Genomic DNA, 17,574 nt, shown 5'->3' with positions numbered 1-17,574 from the left:
TAATTCCTAGGTATTTTATTTTTTGTGGGGCTATTACAAATGGAGTTGCTTTCCTAATTTCAGCCACACTTTTCTCATTGTTGGCATACAGAAAAACCATTGAATTTGGGGGGTTAATTTTATAACCTGCGACTTTGAAAAAGTTTTGAATCAGCTTGAGTAATTTGGGAGTGGAGTCTATGGGATTCTTTAAATACAAGATCATGTCATCTGCAAAGAGGGAGAGTTTTATTAATTCTTTCCTTATTTGGATCCCCTTTATGTCTGCATCTTGTCTTATTGCTGTAGCTAGGCATTCTAATACTAGATTGAAGAGAAGTGGAGAGAGTGGGTCATTTCTCCCCTGCATTTTTTTTGTCTGTTGTTGGCCTGGTTATCTCTTTGTTCATTTGCTTACTCAGTGAAGAAAGCCCTGCAACTTTTACCATTGTGACTTTTGCAGAAATTCTCAATCTGTGATCCCAATCAAAGCTCCTAAGTAAAGAGTCCCTACTTTTTTTTCAGGGGTGGAACCGGTCATTGGGCCTGAACTCTGGGTCTGGTTGCTGTCCCTCAGTTCTTCAGCTCAAGGCTAGCACTCTACCACTTGAGCCACAGCGCCACTTCAGGCTTTTTTTCTTTTTGCTTATGTGGTGCTGAGGAATCCAACCCAGGGCCTCTGGCATGCAAGGCATGCGCTCTACCACTGAGCCACCTTCCCAGCCCAAGAGTCCTTACTTTTAAAAGAAAGCTTTACTAACTGCCACCTCTGTCCAGTGCCTTGGACTGACAGCTTTACCCAAACTATGAGCATGAACCACAGCAAAGAGAAGAAAACCAGGAAAAGAGAAGGAAAACTATTACATATAGAAAAGCAAGGCAATTTAGTTTTTGTTTTTAATACAAGTTGTTCATCTTAGAAATTGAAGTCAAATTTCGAGTTTGCTTGCAATGGGGACATTTTTACTCTCCTTCCTTTTGGTAAACAGGACTCTGAGAATCTTTTTCAACTAGCCCTTGTCAACATGCATGTTCTACTTCACAGAATGGCCTGGGTTGTTTGGGGGTAATATTGAGGCTGGAGAAATCTTCTGAAGAGTGAAATTGAAAGATGTTTCTGTATTTTTCCTTCCTCAGATAGAAGAAAAGCAGGAGAAAAATATCATACCTGCAATAAAAATTCAATACAACCCAGCACCTCACTCACACCTATATTCTTGGCTCATGCCTATGTTGTTAGGTACTCAGGAGACTGAGATCTAAGAATCATGGTTTGAAAACAGCCCATCAGAAAAGACTCTGTCAGACTCTTGCTCCAATTAACCACTCAAAAACTAGAAATGGATCTGTGGCTCAAATAGTAGAATACTATGCTTGAAAAAAAATAGCTCAGGGACAGTGCCCAGACTCTGCGTTCAAGCTCCATGACTGACCGAAAAAAAATCAATATATAACCTTATATAAAATAAGAAAGAATGTTGAAAAGGGTGACACAAATCAACAGGCACTGTAGTCATGAACAATTTTGAATGAGAGATCCTTTGTACACATATTTCAAAATAAAAATAATATTTTTAATAACCTAATAATCACTTTTCTTTTCTTTATTTTGTACCAGCCCTGTGGCTTGATCTGGGATTCTGGACATTATCTCTGAACTTTTTGACTCAAAGGTAGCACTTTACCACTTAAGATTAACACCATTTCCAACATTTTTGGTGTTTAACTAGAGATAACAATTTCATAGGATAATCTTATTAGATGAGCAGAATAGCTCAATAACTTTGTTCATATGACCACATAAGATGATGTTAAGGTGAAATGAACTCCAAGACATGGACACAAGAGGTTTTGTTGTTGTTTTTAATGTACTTTGTGATTTTTTTGTTTCTTCTGTCTGTTCTTCCCACTATGCTCTGTCCCCTGTAGTCACTGTATTTGATTTTGGTAACCTAGTATTGTGTATACATTTATTTGAATTAGGGAAGGGAAGGGGAACAATAGAATGGTGAGGCAAACGGCAAGAGGAAACCAATGCAACAGCAATATGCACAGACAAAATGTTGGAAATTGTAAAATGAGGGGTCGGGGGAGGGAAAGTAGGAGAAAAATGAGAGAAAGTGTAACAAATTTGACAAGAAATGTACTTACTTTACTTATGTTACCGTAACCCCTCTGTACATCACCTTAACTAAAAAAGAAAATAAAAAAAGAATTTCACAGACTTTCCTTCCCTAGGCTGGCTTTGAACTTCAAACATCGGAGCTCATTCTCCTGAGTAGCTGGGATGGCAGGCATAAACCACCTGTGGCAAGCTCTCTTTTCTTCCTATAGACTTACCATTTAACAGAACAATGCATGGCGATAATTCTAGAACCTTCAGGTATATGAGTTGCCTAATAATGATAGATGAGAGTCATGTTTTCCGACACAAAGTAGGTTGTAAAGCATAGTCATTTAGCTGTACTTTTTAAAGTCATGTGTCCATACATAAAGAAAATAAACAATGGGGTGCAAAAGATCCAGAAGAAAGTACCTACCTGAGCTTTTGCTTTATTGAAAAGTTCATTCAAGTCCTAATGAAATCTGGAGTTTATACTATCAGCAACAAACAAAAAAATATCATGACACAAGAAAAGAACTCTTTAGCCACAAGAAGAAAAAATTTGAAAGGAAAAGAAAAATCTGAAAGGAAAAGGAAAGAAAGATATAACTAAGCTTTTGAAGCTGAGGATGTACTGCAACCCATCTTTGTGCCTTATTCTGTTTGGTGTTGTTGGGGTAGTAACTGTGATTTGACCTCTTCCCTTTGTATTGCTAGGCAGCTGAGCTCACCACCAAGATACACATTCAATCCCTTGTGTCTGATTCTATAAGAACTTTCTTCACACACTTCTGTGCCTATTGCTGACTTCATTTACAAAGAACAATGGGAAATGTGTAGAACTTCTGCTCAGGCACTGGCTCTCAATATTTAATCATCTTCTCCCTTTCTTTGGGCAAAGAGACATGTAACAAGTGACTGAGGAGAGAGGAATCAATGACTTGTGATTATACAGCCTAAGCTTTAGAAATAGAGAGAGAGGAATATGCTAATAAGGCCCAAACATAGAGCATGGTGGAGGGTTGAGGGTCCTGCAGTTGGCTTTTTTATTTTGGTGGCCATCAGGTTGGAACTCAGGTCCTTATTTGCTAGGCTAGTGCTGTACTTCTTAGCCATATTTCTTCCATCTCTGTTTTTCACTGCTTGTTTATTTTAATAAATCTAATTTCCTACCCAGTCAACCGGTGGACCACAATCTGCCAATTTTAGGTTTCTAATAATGGTTAGGAATATAGTCAGTGCTATTATGCCCTATTCCCTACCATAGTAACAGTCTTTTGAGTTTTCTGTCCAGTTTGGGTCAGTGATCTTCCCAATTAAAGCTTTTTACATCGTTAAAATAACAGTCATATCTCCCACTATAAGTTGATAAAGATATCTCTCAAACAAGGCTTGAGCACAACGGCTCAGGAACAAAACCAAGACACTGAATTCAAATCTTAGGCTGTTGCACACACATGAATGAACACACTCAATCAAACACACATACATACGCGTGCACACACACACACACACACACACACACATTCAAAAAGAAGAAATATTCAGACCAAGCTCTGGAGTAAATTCCCTTTTAAACTCCATTATTCCATTATTTCAGAAGTTGACATCTGAGGATCAGATGACAGGTCAGGTCAAAGCTGGCCAGCCAAGAAGGTGTGTGAGAAGAGTATCTCCAGTCAACTCCTGAGAAAATATTCTAGCATTCTTAGAACCGTAGCTTGTAGGAACTCTGAGATCTGAGGGTCACAGTTCAAACACACTGGGCAAAACTATCCTTCCGAATTTCTAGTGTTGTGTACCAAGTGTTGTGGATGATGTGGTTGAGCAATAGCTGTGACAAAAGCAGCTCAGTTATGGCACCCAGGTCCTGAGTTCAAAACCCAGACCTGCAAAAAAGTGAACAGGACAGGAAGGAAGGGAGAGAGAGGGGAAGAAAACAAGGAAGGATGGATGGAAGGCAAGAAGGAAGGATGGCAGAAAGGAAGGCAAGAAGGCAAGAAGGAAGGAAAGGGAAGGAAAGAACCAAGGGAGGGAGGAAAAGAAGGAGGAAGGGAAGAAAGGACAGGCAGAGATATTCCAGATACTTCGTTAGATATGATTACTGTGGGCTGACTACTCCTCTTGGATGCCTTGCATGCTCAGGGGAGTGGTCCATTTGTGGGAATATCTGGAGCGCTTAAGGTAGAAGATTTGGCAAGCTGTGGTGTCCCAAGCGTTAACCACTTAAGGAGGAACAGGGCAGTGGTAGTCAGGCTGATAATCCTGTCAATTTTATGTTGGAATTTGCCTGTGAATTTGTCCAGAAGGAGGCTGGCTGGCAGTCCAGGTGTGTTGGGTGTGGCTAAGTAATCCCATTCTAGCCAGTTGACTAGTCAGAGATCAGAGCAGCACAGTTCAAAGCTGGCCTGGGGAAGAAAGTCCCTAAGATTCTCTTCTCTAGGGAACCACCAAAAAAGGCCAAACCTGGGCCTATAGTTCAAGTAGTAGAGCGCTGACACTGAGCAAAAAGCTCAAGGAAAACTCCCAGGCACTCACTTCAAGTCCCAGAATGGGCACAAACAAGCCAATAGTTTCATGACCAAGGTCAAACTGATGACAATCCAATTTGGGAGGGAAAGGAAGGGCCCAGGGAAATTCAACATCAAATATCAAATGACGTCCCATGAACGCAAGAGAACTCCTGGCAGAGATCCTTCATACTTAAGGATGAGAATGATCGATACTGCTGTCCTGCTTCAAATTTGATCAAATCTGCCTTGAAAAGACAAACCACACTTCATTTGCACTTTGGGGAGTGATATTCACTTCAAGCCCAAACACACACACAGACACAAACACAAACACACACACACACTCAAAATGAAGAAACATTCAGACCAAGCTCTGGTGTAAATTCCCTTTTAAACTCCATTATTCCATTATTTCGGAAGCTGACATCTGAGGATCAGATGACAGGTCAGGTCAAAGCTAGCCAGCCAAGAAGGTGTGTGAGAAAAGTATCTCCAGTCAACTCCTGAGAAAATATTCTAGCATTCTTAGAACCGTAGCTTGTAGGAACTCTGAGATCTGAGGGTCACAGTTCAAACACACTGGGCAAAACTATCCTTCAGAATTTCTAGTGTTGTGTACCAAGTGTTGTGGATGATGTGGTTGAGCAATAGCTGTGACAAAAGCAGCTCAGTTATGGCACCCAGGTCCTGAGTTCAAAACCCAGACCTGCAAAAAAGTGAACAGGACAGGAAGGAAGGGAGAGAGAGGGGAAGAAAACAAGGAAGGATGGGTGGAAGGCAAGAAGGAAGGACAGCAGAAAGGAAGGCAAGAAGGCAAGAAGGAAGGAAAGGGAAGGAAAGAACCAAGGGAGGGAGGAAACGAAGGAGGGAGGAAAGAAATGACAGGCAGAGATATTCCGGATACATTGTTAAGTATGAATAAGGTGGGCTGACTGCTCCTCTTGGATGCTTTGCATGCTCAGGGGAGTGGTCCATTTGTGGGAATATCTGGAGCGCTTAGGGTAGAAGGTTTGGCAAGCTGTGGTGTCCCATGCCTTAAACACTGAAGGAGGAACAGGGCAGTGGGAGTGGGGCTGATAATCCTGTCACTTTTGTGTTCGAACTCGCATGTGAATAGGTCCAGTAGGAGGCTAGCTGGCTGTCCAGGTGTGCTGGGTGTGGCTCAGGAATCCCATCAGAAGCTGCTATCTGATTGGAAGGTAAGTGTTATTGAGGGTGTGGTCAGATTATAAAGACTCCAAGGGGCTAGAGATGAGCAGCACAGTCTTGGAGCCTGCAGTCAGTCCCCGGACCTGCTGGGATTCCGAGAGCCCTGCACACCTGCTCCACATCTGGTCCACATCCGGTCCATCAAGATGAGCATCAGGACGCCACCCACACTGCAGCATCTAGCCCTGCAAAGCCTACTGAGCAAAGAGTCCCAGGCCATCTCGGTCCTGGAGGATCTTCCGGTGCTGCTGTTCCCCCCACTCTTCATGGAGGTCTACGCACAGGGCCGCACAGAGGTGCTGAAGGCCATGGTGCAGGCCTGGCCTTTCCCCTGCCTTCCCCTGGGGGACCTGGCAGAGTCCCCAGACCTGGAGACCTTCAAAGCTGTCCTGGATGGGCTTGATCTGCTGCTACTTGCCAAGAAGGAGCGCCCCAGGCGGTGGAAACTGCAAGTAGTCGATCTGCGGAAAGCACACCCTGAGATCTGGATACGGGGATACCCCTCCATGGCGCAAATCTCCTCTCCACATGTCCTGACTGAAAGGCCAACAGACAGTCGCCTTTCAGCTGGGACTGAAGAGCAGCCCTTGATCCTCGCCATTGACCTGACCGTCAGAGATGGCACCCAGGATGCTTTCCAAGCCTACCTCCTCCAGTGGGCCAGGAAGAGGAAAGGACGAGTCCAGCTGTGCTCAACCAAGCTGCAGATTCTGTCTGGCTCCATCTACAAAATCCAGAAGGCTCTGCATGCGGTGCGCCTGGACTCCATCCAGGAACTGGTGGTGAACAATTTCTGGCATCGAGAAACCATGAGAAAATTCGCTCCTTCCCTGGACCAGATGAGGAACCTTTGCCTGCTCACCTTCTCCAAGATGAGTGTCGACTTCTACACTTCCAGCCGCCGGAATCTCTGGTATTCCCGCAAATATGCGGCGCATCTGGGGCAGCTGCAGCATCTCCAGGAGCTTCGTGTGCACGATGTCTTCTTCCTGTATGGACGGCTGCCCGCCATCCTCAGCAGCCTGACGCCTTTGAACACCTTGTCTTTGAGCTCATGTCCGCTGAAGGAAGCCGACCTGAGGTTTTTGTGCCAGTGTCCCTGCACCCGGCAGCTCAAGCACCTGCGTCTGAGGAGTTTGTGCATGGGCCGCTTCAGTCCTGAGCCCCTGCGAGCCCTGCTGGAGCAAGTGGCCGGCACCCTGGAGACCCTGGCCTTGGAGCACTGTGACATCACTGATGCACAGCTCTCGGCCATGCTGCCTGCCCTGAGCCAGTGCTCCCAGCTGCGCTTCCTCAGCTTCTATGGAAACCACATCTCCGTGGCCGCCCTGCACAACCTGCTGCGCCACACTGCCAGGCTGGGCCATTTAAGCCGAGGGCTCTACCCGGCCCCTCTGGAGAGCTACCGCCCTCCACACTGGGGCCTAGGGAGCCTCGACCCCGAAAGATTTGCCCAGGTTCGGGCTCGGTTGGAGCAGGCCTTGAGAGACGCGGGGCCACACCAGAAGGTCCAGATCTGTACTGATTTCTGTCATCGCCGGCAAAAGGGCCAATTCTACAGCCTGGGGCCCGATGGCTCCTGGATGCTCACCCACGAGGGGCTTCCTAACCTTTCTGATCTGCCTGTGTAGTCACCAGCCTCTCTCCTGGAATCTCGTCTCAGCATCACAAAGGAACCCCACCCCACCCCCGACACAAGGACATTCTCCCTGGGGCATACTCCCATCTTTCAATGTGGGTGGGATGGACTGGGGAACTTCTCCCGAACTTCCTAGTTATCCAAGCCCCGGACTTTCTCAGCATGGTTGGTGTCCATGGGGGCTGTGTACACATCATCAGGAAGCTGGTGTGGACTCTGCCTGGAAAGAACTGGAACATGATCTTGTTTTCTAGCTGGTTGTAAGCAAACCTTAAAATCCTGTGCAATCCCACACTATCTGTCATTTACTCTACCATTCACTTCATTCAATAAAAATCAAATAAAGGAAAACCATGAGTAGATTGATGTCATTTCTCAGCACCAAGCAATGGGAGTATTTTTGTTGCTGAGAATTCTAGGTAGTCGACTAGTCAGAGATCGGAGCATCACAGTTCAAAGCTGGCCTGGGGAAGAAAGTCCCTAAGATTCTCTTCTCTAGGGAACCACCAAAAAAGGCCAAACCTGGGCCTATACTTCAAGTAGTAGAGTGCTGACACTGAGCACAAAAGCTCAGGGAAAACTCCCAGGCACTCACTTCAAGTCCCAGAATTGGCACAAACAAGCCAGTAATTTCATGACCGAGGCCAAACTGATAACAATCCAATTTGGGAGGGAGAGGAAGGGCGCAGGGAAATTCAACATCAAATATCAAATGACGTCCCATGAACGCAAGAGAACTCCTGGCAGAGATCCTTCATACTTAGGGATGAGAATGATCAATCCTGATGTACTGCTTCAAATTTGATCAACTCTGCCTTGAAAAGACAAAGCAAACTTCATTTGCACTTTGGGGAGTGATATTGACTTCAAGCCCAAACACACACACACACACAAACACAAACACACACACACACACAAACACAAACACACACACACACACACACACACACACTCAAAATGAAGAAACATTCAGACCAAGCTCTGGTGTAAATTCCCTTTTTGAAAGAACCCAGATTCACTGGAATACTTTCTCAACTGGAGGGCACCCCAGAAACCAAGACTCCAAACCAGCAGATGCAACAAGCAAGAGGAGTTTATTTGACTTTTGCGCAAATGGACTCTCTGCCCCAGTCAGTCAGAGAGCCCGGAGCAGAGGTTAGAGACATTTTTAAAAGCAAAAATCACAAAATTAGCATAGAACACTCTTTGTGAATCAATTGGCTCATGGTTGGTCTAAGGGGGGGGGGGTTTACATGGTTACAGGCCTATGATTGGTTGACATTTGGCTTAGCTTGTGGTCTTGCCAGGTGGTCGTTGTCAAGGTCCCTCTTGGGGATTGTTGAACTGAACTGGAACTGAAAAATATAAACTAAAACTGAAAAACATGTACTATCTATAACCGTTGTCCTTGTCCTGGGGCGGGCTGATATCTGGATATCTGGGCCAGCCGACATCCGGATATCTGGACCTTGAGACTCTGCCCAGTGTTATTTCCCAAGGGAAGTGGGGGGTCTGAATGCAAGCACATTTTCAGAAGCAAAATCAGCGGTTAGCAAGTTAGTAATGGTAATGGTAAAGTGAGGTTTTTAATTTGTAATCTTTCATTCCCCACTTCTTCTCTGGACTGATTTTAATCTTAAAATTGAGGTTGTCTCTATCCTTGTGGGGTGTCAGTTGTCTTTAATACTTGGTACTGTTTGGTTAACACTATGGTCTGTATAGTGGATAGCCTTTGGCGAATGACCTGTAACAGCCTGTTGAGGATGCAGGGGCCAAAGGTAAGGAGCAAAAATAAATGATGATGGGCCCTGCTACCACAGACAATAGGGTAGTGAGCCAAGGGGATCTGGTCCACCAATTTTTAAACCAACTGGCTTCTGCAGTTTTATCCCATTTACGTTTTTCTAGTCGCTCACGAACTTTGGCCATTGAATCCCGTGCCACTCCAGTGTGGTCAGCATAGAAACAACGTTCCTCCTTGAGGGCCGCACATAGTCCCCCATCTTTAATAAAAACCAAGTCCAGGCCTCTCCGATTTTGAAGCACAACCTCTGACAGGGAGGTGAGGGTCGTTGTTAGTGCGGAGATGGATTGTTCTATTCCCTTTAAATTTTCTGTTATGGCAGCCTTTAGCTGCTGCATGTGCTGATATCCTTCCACGTAAGCAGCACTCCCTATTCCCGTCCCGATTATGCCTGCCTCTGTTCCTATTCCCATGAGGACAGCCAGAGTTTTGGTGACGGGTTCTCTCTTGTACCAGTGGGTTAGGTCCTCCACTGGTTCCTCAAAGGATGGGGAGTTATGATATATAACTCGAGGATGCAAATGTACTAGAACAGAGAAACTAGTCTGCTTTATCAGCATTGGTGAAACACAAGGGGTTAAACCGGTGTTACAGGCCCACCACCCTCCATCTGTGGGCACTAAGTATTTGCCTCTAATAGCCGTAACCTTTTCAGTGTAAGTATAAAGCCGGCTCTTTTTAGGGGATGGTGTCCCAAGACATAGTCCCTGATCTGATACTTCAGATAAAGTTAGCTTGCTAGTACTTTGCTGTCCCCAGGGGCATGAGGAAGTTATGTTGTAGGTGCCATTGTAGGCTGTTCCTTCATAATAAGGGGGTGCCTCAGAAAGGCAAAGCCAACAGGACCGAGTGAGGTCGCTCTTGGTGGAGTTGAGGGCAGCATAGGCTCCCTCAATCAGGTTATATAAGGGGAGCATCAGGGGCAGCTCTGGGTCGGCAGGAGCTCTCGGGAGGGTATGGTTGGGTGGCTGGCTTGGGAAGAAGGGTCTCCTTTTTAGAGTGGGGCTGGGTCCCAATGGGAGGGGGTTCCTGCTCTGTACCCGAAGGCGGATAGTTATACCCCCGCCATCGTCAGCACCCCGCGTGTGCAGCCTAATCCCCCAGGTGAGTCCAGTCCCCCAGTCCAGGTTAGGCACTTTTCCCTTATCAGTGAAGTTTACAGTAAGCTTTATGCACCACTGTTGGCAGCTTTCGTCGACACAGTTTCCTTTTTCCCCTTGCCCACTGAACCTCTTAACCATGATATAGTCCCAGGAGGATGAGGGGTTCCAGTAGGTATTGCATGTGGTCTCACAGCCCCAGGCCTTACAAAAATAATCTTCTTTCTTCCCACATTTAGATTTGAGTCTAGGGCCCTGATGACTTGGGCAGACATAGATTGGGAAACCTCCCTGGGCCCCATCTCCACAACGTGCTGCAGCCTGGCTGCCATGAACCCCAGCACCGAGCGGTATGCAAAAGATCGGTTCTAGGTCAGGCCACCATGTCCAGAGAGGGGCTACCTTGGAGGTGGAGCAGATTATACTTCCATGTTCATTTACTACCTGCCATGTCTGGTTTTGGGGAAAGTGTGGGTTTGAATTTATGCCTGCCAGGGGTGGACCCTTTGTCCCTCAGCTACTGTTAAGGTTACAACAGCAAGAAATATTAAACAGTTGTTAAGAGTCTTATCTTGAGAGGATTTTGAGTGCACTGCAGCTTTCATTTGGGTGGCTATGCGGGGTCCTTCTCGTCCTCAGGCGGGGCATGCTTGACATGGGAGGCGTGGATCCAGGCGGCAATCCTGTCTACCTTTAGCGCAGTAGGTGTGGTCAGCAGCACAGTGTACGGGCCTTTCCACCACGGCTCAAGAGTTTTGGATTGGTGTCTCCTCACGTAGACCTCTTCGCCGATCTGGAAGGGGTGTGGGATAGTGGAACTTCCCGTCGTGTAGACAGCGGCCAAAGGTTTCGACACCTGTCTCTGGATGAGTTGCAGAGCTCGCAGCTGTGGCTGTAAACTTTGGGTATTTGCAAAAGAATCAACAGCAGGGTCAAGGAAGTCTGCTGTGGGAGGGGGTCCACCATATAGGATTTCATAGGTGGTTAGTCCATGGCTTACCGGGTTGTTACGAGGTCTAAACAAGGCCATGGGAAGGAGTTGGACCCAGTCTTTAGTGCCAGTTTCTAGGGCTAATTTGGATAAGGTCTCTTCAATTGCCCTATTCATTCATTCTACCTGTCCTGAACTTTCGGGGTGATAAGCACAATGTAATTTCCAATCTATCCCCAAAAGCTTGGCCACCATCTGACTTACCTGGGAGACAAAAGCAGGGCCGTTATGACCTTAGGGAGCCCGAATTGAGGAAAAATTTCTTCCAAAATCTTCTTGACTACCACTTGCGCAGTCTCTTGTTTAGTGGGAAAAGCTTCTGTCCAGCTGGAGAAGGTATCTACAAAAGGTAGGAGATATTTTGCCCCACACCTGCCAGGCTTAATTTCGGTGAAATCGACCTCCGAGTTGGTGCTGGGTCATTCTCCTCTCATTCTGACTCCAGCAGGTGCTTGGAATCAGCCTGCATTAACCTTGGCACAGGGAACACAAGAGTCTATGACCTGTTTAATTATGCCCGGTAGATCTGGAATGTAATGAAACTGTTCCTCCCTCTGTAAAAGAGTCTCCAGCTTTTTGTAACCCAAGTGGGTCCACCTGTGTAAGTAGGTAACCAGCCTCCTCGCATCCTTTTGGGGCAATATAGTCTTTTTTTTTATATTCCCACGTCCCAGTCGAGTCATTAAAGATTGCCTTTAGCTTTTTGTCCGTTTCCACATCCTGATCTGAATACTGGAAGAGGGGCTGTTTGTTTGGCTGTCGTTCTTGTGATGTGACCAAAGCAAAGGTTTGGTTCTGTAAGGCCACCGCCTTAGCAGTTCCATCCACCATCCTGTTCCCTACTGCTACAGGGTCCCTCCCTACCTGGTGGCCTGGACAATGGATGATGCTCACCATTTTAGGTAGGAAGAGGGCCTGCAGGAGGTCTAGGATTTCCTTTTGTTTCCTTTTGTTTTTAATGTCTTTTCCCCCCGAGGTTAACAGGCCTCGCCTTCAATAAATTTCTCCATGAACATGTGCGGTAGCAAAAGCATGCCGGCTGTCTGTATAAATGTTGACTGTCTTTTCCCTGGCCTTTGTCAACGCCTGTGTCAGGGCGATGAGTTCGGCCCTCTGTGCTGATGTCCCAGGCTCTAGGGCCGATGCCCAGATGACTGTGGTCCCATCTACCACTGTTGCCCCTGCCTTCCGCTCACCGTTATGCAGGAAGCTGCTCCCATCCATATACCAGGTGTGTTCAGCATCTGGTAGGGGCTGGTCGGTCAAGTCCTCATGGGTCCCGTGCACCTTCGCCAGGATTTGATGACAATCATGTTCGATGGAGAGGTGAGAGTCTGAGTCCAGAAGTAGAGTTGCTGGGTTGAGAGAGACCACGGCCCCGAACCGAATCCGGTCTGGATTTAACAGCATTGCTTGGTAATGGGTGATCCGAGCGTTTGAAAGCCAATGGTCAGGGGGCTGGCGAATAACTGTCTCTATGGCATGGGGGGCCGTCACTGTCAAGAGCTGTCCCAAGGTTAGCTTATCAGAGTCTTTTACCAACACGGCCACAGCTGCAATGATACGGAGACATGGGGGCCACCCAGTCGTCACACTGTCCAGTTTCTTTGAAAAGTAGGCCACCGGTCTTTTCCAGGGCTCCAGTTTTTGAGTCAAGACTCCTTTTGCGATTCCCTGTCGTTCATCCACATATAGGGTGAACGGCTTGGTCACATCCGGGAGACCCAAGGCCGGAGCCGAAAATAAGGCCTTTTTAATCCAATCAAAAGCCTGTTGTTGTTCTTTCTCCCACCGAAATGGGACAGTGGCCTTGGTGAGAGGATATAGAGGGGCTGCTAACTCTGCGAATCCTGGTATCCACAGGCGACAGAATCCAGCGCTTCCCAAGAACTCCCTCAGGGCCCGTGCACTTGTGGGCGGTGGGATCTGGGTGATGGCTTGTTTACCACTCTCTGTTAGCCACCTCTGCCCTCCTTTCAGCTTATAGCCTAGATAGGTCACTTATTGGACACAGATTTGGGCCTTTTCGGCTGAGGCCCTATACCGCAACTCCCTCAGTCTCTTTAAAAGGGTCCCAGTACCTTTTAGGCAGTCATTTTGATTTTCATCTGCTAGGAGCAGGTCATCTACATATTGTAGAAGGGTGAATTGGGGGGGGGGTTGACTCTGAAATCAGCCAGGTCCTGGTGTAGAGCCTCGTCAAACAGGGTCGGGGAGTTTTTAAATCCTTGTGGCAATCTCGTCCATGTGAGCTCTCCTGAAAAACCTGATTCTGGATCTCTCCATTCAAAAGCAAAGATCGGTTGACTCTGAGGGCTTAGCCTCATGCAAAAGAAAGCATCCTTTAAATCTAACACTGTATACCATGTGTGGCTCGGGGGCAGCATACTTAGGAAGTTGTAGGGATTAGGCACCGTAGGATGTATGTCCTCTGTTCTCCGGTTCACTTCCCTCAAGTCCTGCACTGGATGGTAGTCTCCCATCCCAGGCTTTCTGACGGGCAATAAGGGGGTGTTCCATGGAGATTGGCATGGTTTTAGGATACCCAGTTGGAGCAGCCTTTGTATATGCGGCCTAATTCCATTTTTGGCTTCCCTGCTTAGTGGATACTGACGTATCATCACCAGGGTAGCAGAAGCTTTAAGTCCAATGACCACGAGAAGCTGATTCATAGCCAGTCCCATTCCCGCAGTCTCCGCCCAAGCCTGGGGATAATCTGATAACCATTGGGGGTCGATCGAGGCTGACTGAGGGCTCTCATGTAACCAATGTTCATCCTCCAGGTGTAAGGTTAGGACTTGGAGGGGCTGTCCTTGGGGTCCCCTAACGGAGGCCCCTTTTCCTTGGAAATAAATCTGGGCCCCTCCCTTTGTAAGGAGGTCCCTCCCCAACAAAGGATAGGGGCAGTCTGGAATTAGGAGGAACGAGTGAGTGACTAACCCTGTTCCGAGGTGTACTTTTCGTTCAGTTGTCCATCGGTACAGTTTCCCTCCTGTGGTCCCCTGCACCAAGGATGTCTTAGAACTCAGGGGACCTCCTGATCGGGTTATGACCGAATGTTGGGCGCTGGTGTCAACCAGGAAGGTTACTGGCTGCCCCCCACTTGAAAGGTTACCCGGGGCTTTGGGAGGGGGGGTTCCTGGCCCTGACTGTCCTAATCTTTATCATCCTGTAGGGACAACACTTGTGCCAGCCTTCGGGGTCCTCTCATCTGCCCCCTTTTCTTCGGGCAGTTCCTGACCCAGTGTCCTGTTTCCTTGCAGTATGCACACTGGTCACAGTTCACCAGAGGTCTCTTTTCGTCCCCCAGGTTCCTACCTAACCTAGCCTCTCTCTCTTCTGGCTGTCGCACTATGGTGGCCAAGATCTTACTTAACTCTTTAGTACGTTTCTTGTCTTGCTTGTCCTCTCTATCCTCCTGCAACTTCTGTAATCTTTCTTCCTTTTCTTCCTGAGTTTCTTTCTTATTAAATATTTTCTCTGCTTCCTTGACCAAATCCTGCAAAGTATACCCCTGAAGCCCCTCCAACCGCTGTAGCTTAGTCCGAATGTCTGGGGCCCATTGCCTGATAAATGACATAATGGCATCAGATTGTCTGTCTGCAGCAGAGGGGACAAAGGGCGTATACATAGGGTACCCTTACTTTAGTCTCTCTAAAAAACCCACAGGCGTTTCCTCAGAACCCTGCACTATCGCACGTACCTTAGCCAAATTGGTGGGGCGCGTCCCGGCCCCTTTGAGACCCACCAACAGAACCTGGCGATAAAGACGGAGTCGCTCTCTACCAGCTGCGGTTTTGAAGTCTCAATTTGGGTGGGTTAACGGGAATGCTTCATCGATCTCATTGGGCAACTGCGTTGGCCTGCCATCTTCTCCTGGAACATTTTTGCGAGCCTCCAGGAACACTCGCTGCCGTTCCTCCGTGGTGAGGAGAGTCTGCAAGAGTTGCTGACAATCGTCCCAAGTGGGCTGGTGGGTTAGCAGAATGGATTCAATCAGGCCCGTCAGGGCCTGAGGATCCTGAGAAAAGGCGGGTTATGGGTTTTTCAGTTATATAAGTCTGAAACAGAAAAGGGCCAATACTGAAATTGGCCGTCCACTGTCCGGAGGGGAAAGGCGGAGGCGCAGACCACTGCTGGGTGGTGGAGAGGGCGCCTGAGGCAGCGGTGGCGTCTGGGGCCCCGCCTCCAACTCAGTGGAGTCCGGAGAAGGAGCGGTGGGGAAAGGGAGACCTCTAGTGAGCCCCTTTGCTCTTCTATCGCAGCAGGTTGCACGTAAGGCGGCGGCGAGGGATCTAAGACAGGCGGGGAGTCTAATAGTAGTAGAACCATCTGGTCATCAGATAAAACAGAGGGAGATTGGGAGGAGGAGCCCTTAGTTTTAAACTGAGACAACTCTTTTATGGGATAGAGGGAAGATGAGAGAGTGGGAATAGAAACAAGGGGAGTGGAAGAAGGTAAGGGCATGGGTGTATGAGAGGGGGCAGAGGGAAGAGGAAAAGAGGAGTAGAAGAAGGCAGAGAAGGGGATAGAGGAACTGGTGTCTGAGAGAGGAAAGGCTTGATCCACTTCAGGGGTCTCGGGCCAGATCTTCCCAAGTGACTATGTAGGGGACCTGATCAGGGTGTCCATGAGGGCCTGGCTGAAAAACTCGAGCCTTCACCTGTAAAAGAATATCAAGATTGAAAGAGCCCTTCTTAGGCCATCCCACATTGAGAGTGGGCCATTCGGAGGAACAGAAACTAATCCACTTTTTCTTCTGGACCTCCAGCGACAGGTTGTTGGCCTTGGTCGTGACTTCTTTCCAGTGATCTAGAGTAAGGCTTAAGGGGGTAGGTAGTTGTTGCCCCATTTCTTTAAAGGTCACAAGACAGACAACAAAGACAATCGACGCTAAACAGAAACAGACAAGACTAGACAAATGCTGCATGGTGCCCGAGTGAGTACAGATGAGGAAGGAAATTACAGATGGGAGTGGCCGGCCGCAACTTAACTCCCCAGAACAGAGAGACACTCAGATCTCCTCCTTCCTCCAGACGACCCTGGAGCAGGACACCAGGGCGGGACCAGGATACTGGGCACGTCTGCTTTTCTCTCTGGCCAAAATACAGATTCAGACTCAGGTCCTGTACAGGCACTTTTGGATTCCAGAACGTAAAACGAAAATGACAAACATGAAAGACACGAAACCTTAGAGCTCTGCCTTACCTCCAACTGGCCTTGGAATTTGGGTCTGGTGGCGCCTTTATCCCGGACGAGCCCCCAATGGAAAGAGCACAGCCTCACTGGGATACTTTCTCAATGGGAGGACACCTCAAAAACCAAGACTCCAAACCAGCAGATGCAACAGGCAAGAGGAGTTTATTTGACATTTGCACAAACAGACTCTCTGCCCCGGTCAGTCAGAGAGCCCCGAGCAGAGGTTACAGACACGTTTAAAGGCAAAAACCAAAAATTAGCATAGAACACTCTTTGTGAAACAATTGGCTCATGGTTGATCAAAGGGGGGGGGGTACATGCTTACAGGCCTATGATTGGTTGACATTGGGATTAGCTTGTGGTCTTGCCAGGTGGTCGTAGTTAAGGTCCACCCTGGGGATTGTTGAACTGAACTGGAACTGAACACAGACACACAAACACACACACACACTCTCAAAAAGAAGAAATATTCAGACCAGGCTCTGGTGTAAATTCCCTTTTAAACTCCACTATTCCAATATGTCAGAAGCTGACATCTGAGGATCAGATGACAGGTCAGGTCAAAGTTAGCAAGCCAAGAAGTTATGTGAGAAAAGTATCTCCAGTCAACTCCTGAGAAAATATTCTAGCATTCTTAGAACCGTAGCTTGTAGGAACTCTGAGATCCGAGGGTCACAGTTCAAACCCACTGGACAAAACTATCCTTCATTATTTCTAGAGTTGTGTAACAAGTGTTGTGGATGATGTGGTTGAGCAACAGCAGGGAAAAAGCAGCTCAGTTATGGCACCCAGGGCCTCAGTTCAAAACCAAGACCTGCAAAAAAGTGAACAGGACAGGAAGGAAGGGAGAGAGAGGGGAAGAAAACAAGGAAGGATGGATGGAAGGCAAGAAGGAAGGATGGCAGAAAGGAAGGCAAGAAGGCAAGAAGGAGGGAAAGGGTAGGAAAGAACCAAGGGAGGGAGGAAACGAAGGAGGAAGGGAAGAAAGGACAGGCAGAGATATTCCAGATACTTCATTAGATATGATTACGGTGGG

General features: G+C 47.5%; 1 protein-coding gene and 2 pseudogenes across 1 annotated transcript in view; 1 reads left to right on the top strand and 2 right to left on the bottom strand.

The window, feature by feature from the left end:
• Positions 1-4,750, bottom strand: part of LOC105992187 (vomeronasal type-2 receptor 116-like) — a 27,855-nt gene extending 23,105 nt beyond the window's left edge. The window contains 1 exon segment of the mRNA XM_013025012.1: positions 4,622-4,750. Coding sequence (XP_012880466.1) covers positions 4,622-4,750 — 129 coding nt within the window.
• Positions 4,751-5,951: 1,201 nt separating this feature from the next.
• LOC105992186 lies at positions 5,952-7,436 on the top strand (annotated as a pseudogene).
• A 3,525-nt stretch (positions 7,437-10,961) lies between these two features.
• On the bottom strand, positions 10,962-16,191 carry LOC105992185 (annotated as a pseudogene).
• Between the last annotated feature and the right edge of the window lie 1,383 nt (positions 16,192-17,574).

The sequence above is a fragment of the Dipodomys ordii genome, unplaced genomic scaffold (genome assembly GCF_000151885.1).
Source record: "Dipodomys ordii isolate 6190 unplaced genomic scaffold, Dord_2.0 Scaffold81, whole genome shotgun sequence".
Lineage (NCBI taxonomy): Eukaryota > Metazoa > Chordata > Mammalia > Rodentia > Heteromyidae > Dipodomys > Dipodomys ordii.
Note: the sequence above shows the minus strand (reverse complement) of the source record. Positions and strands in the feature narration are given on the sequence as shown.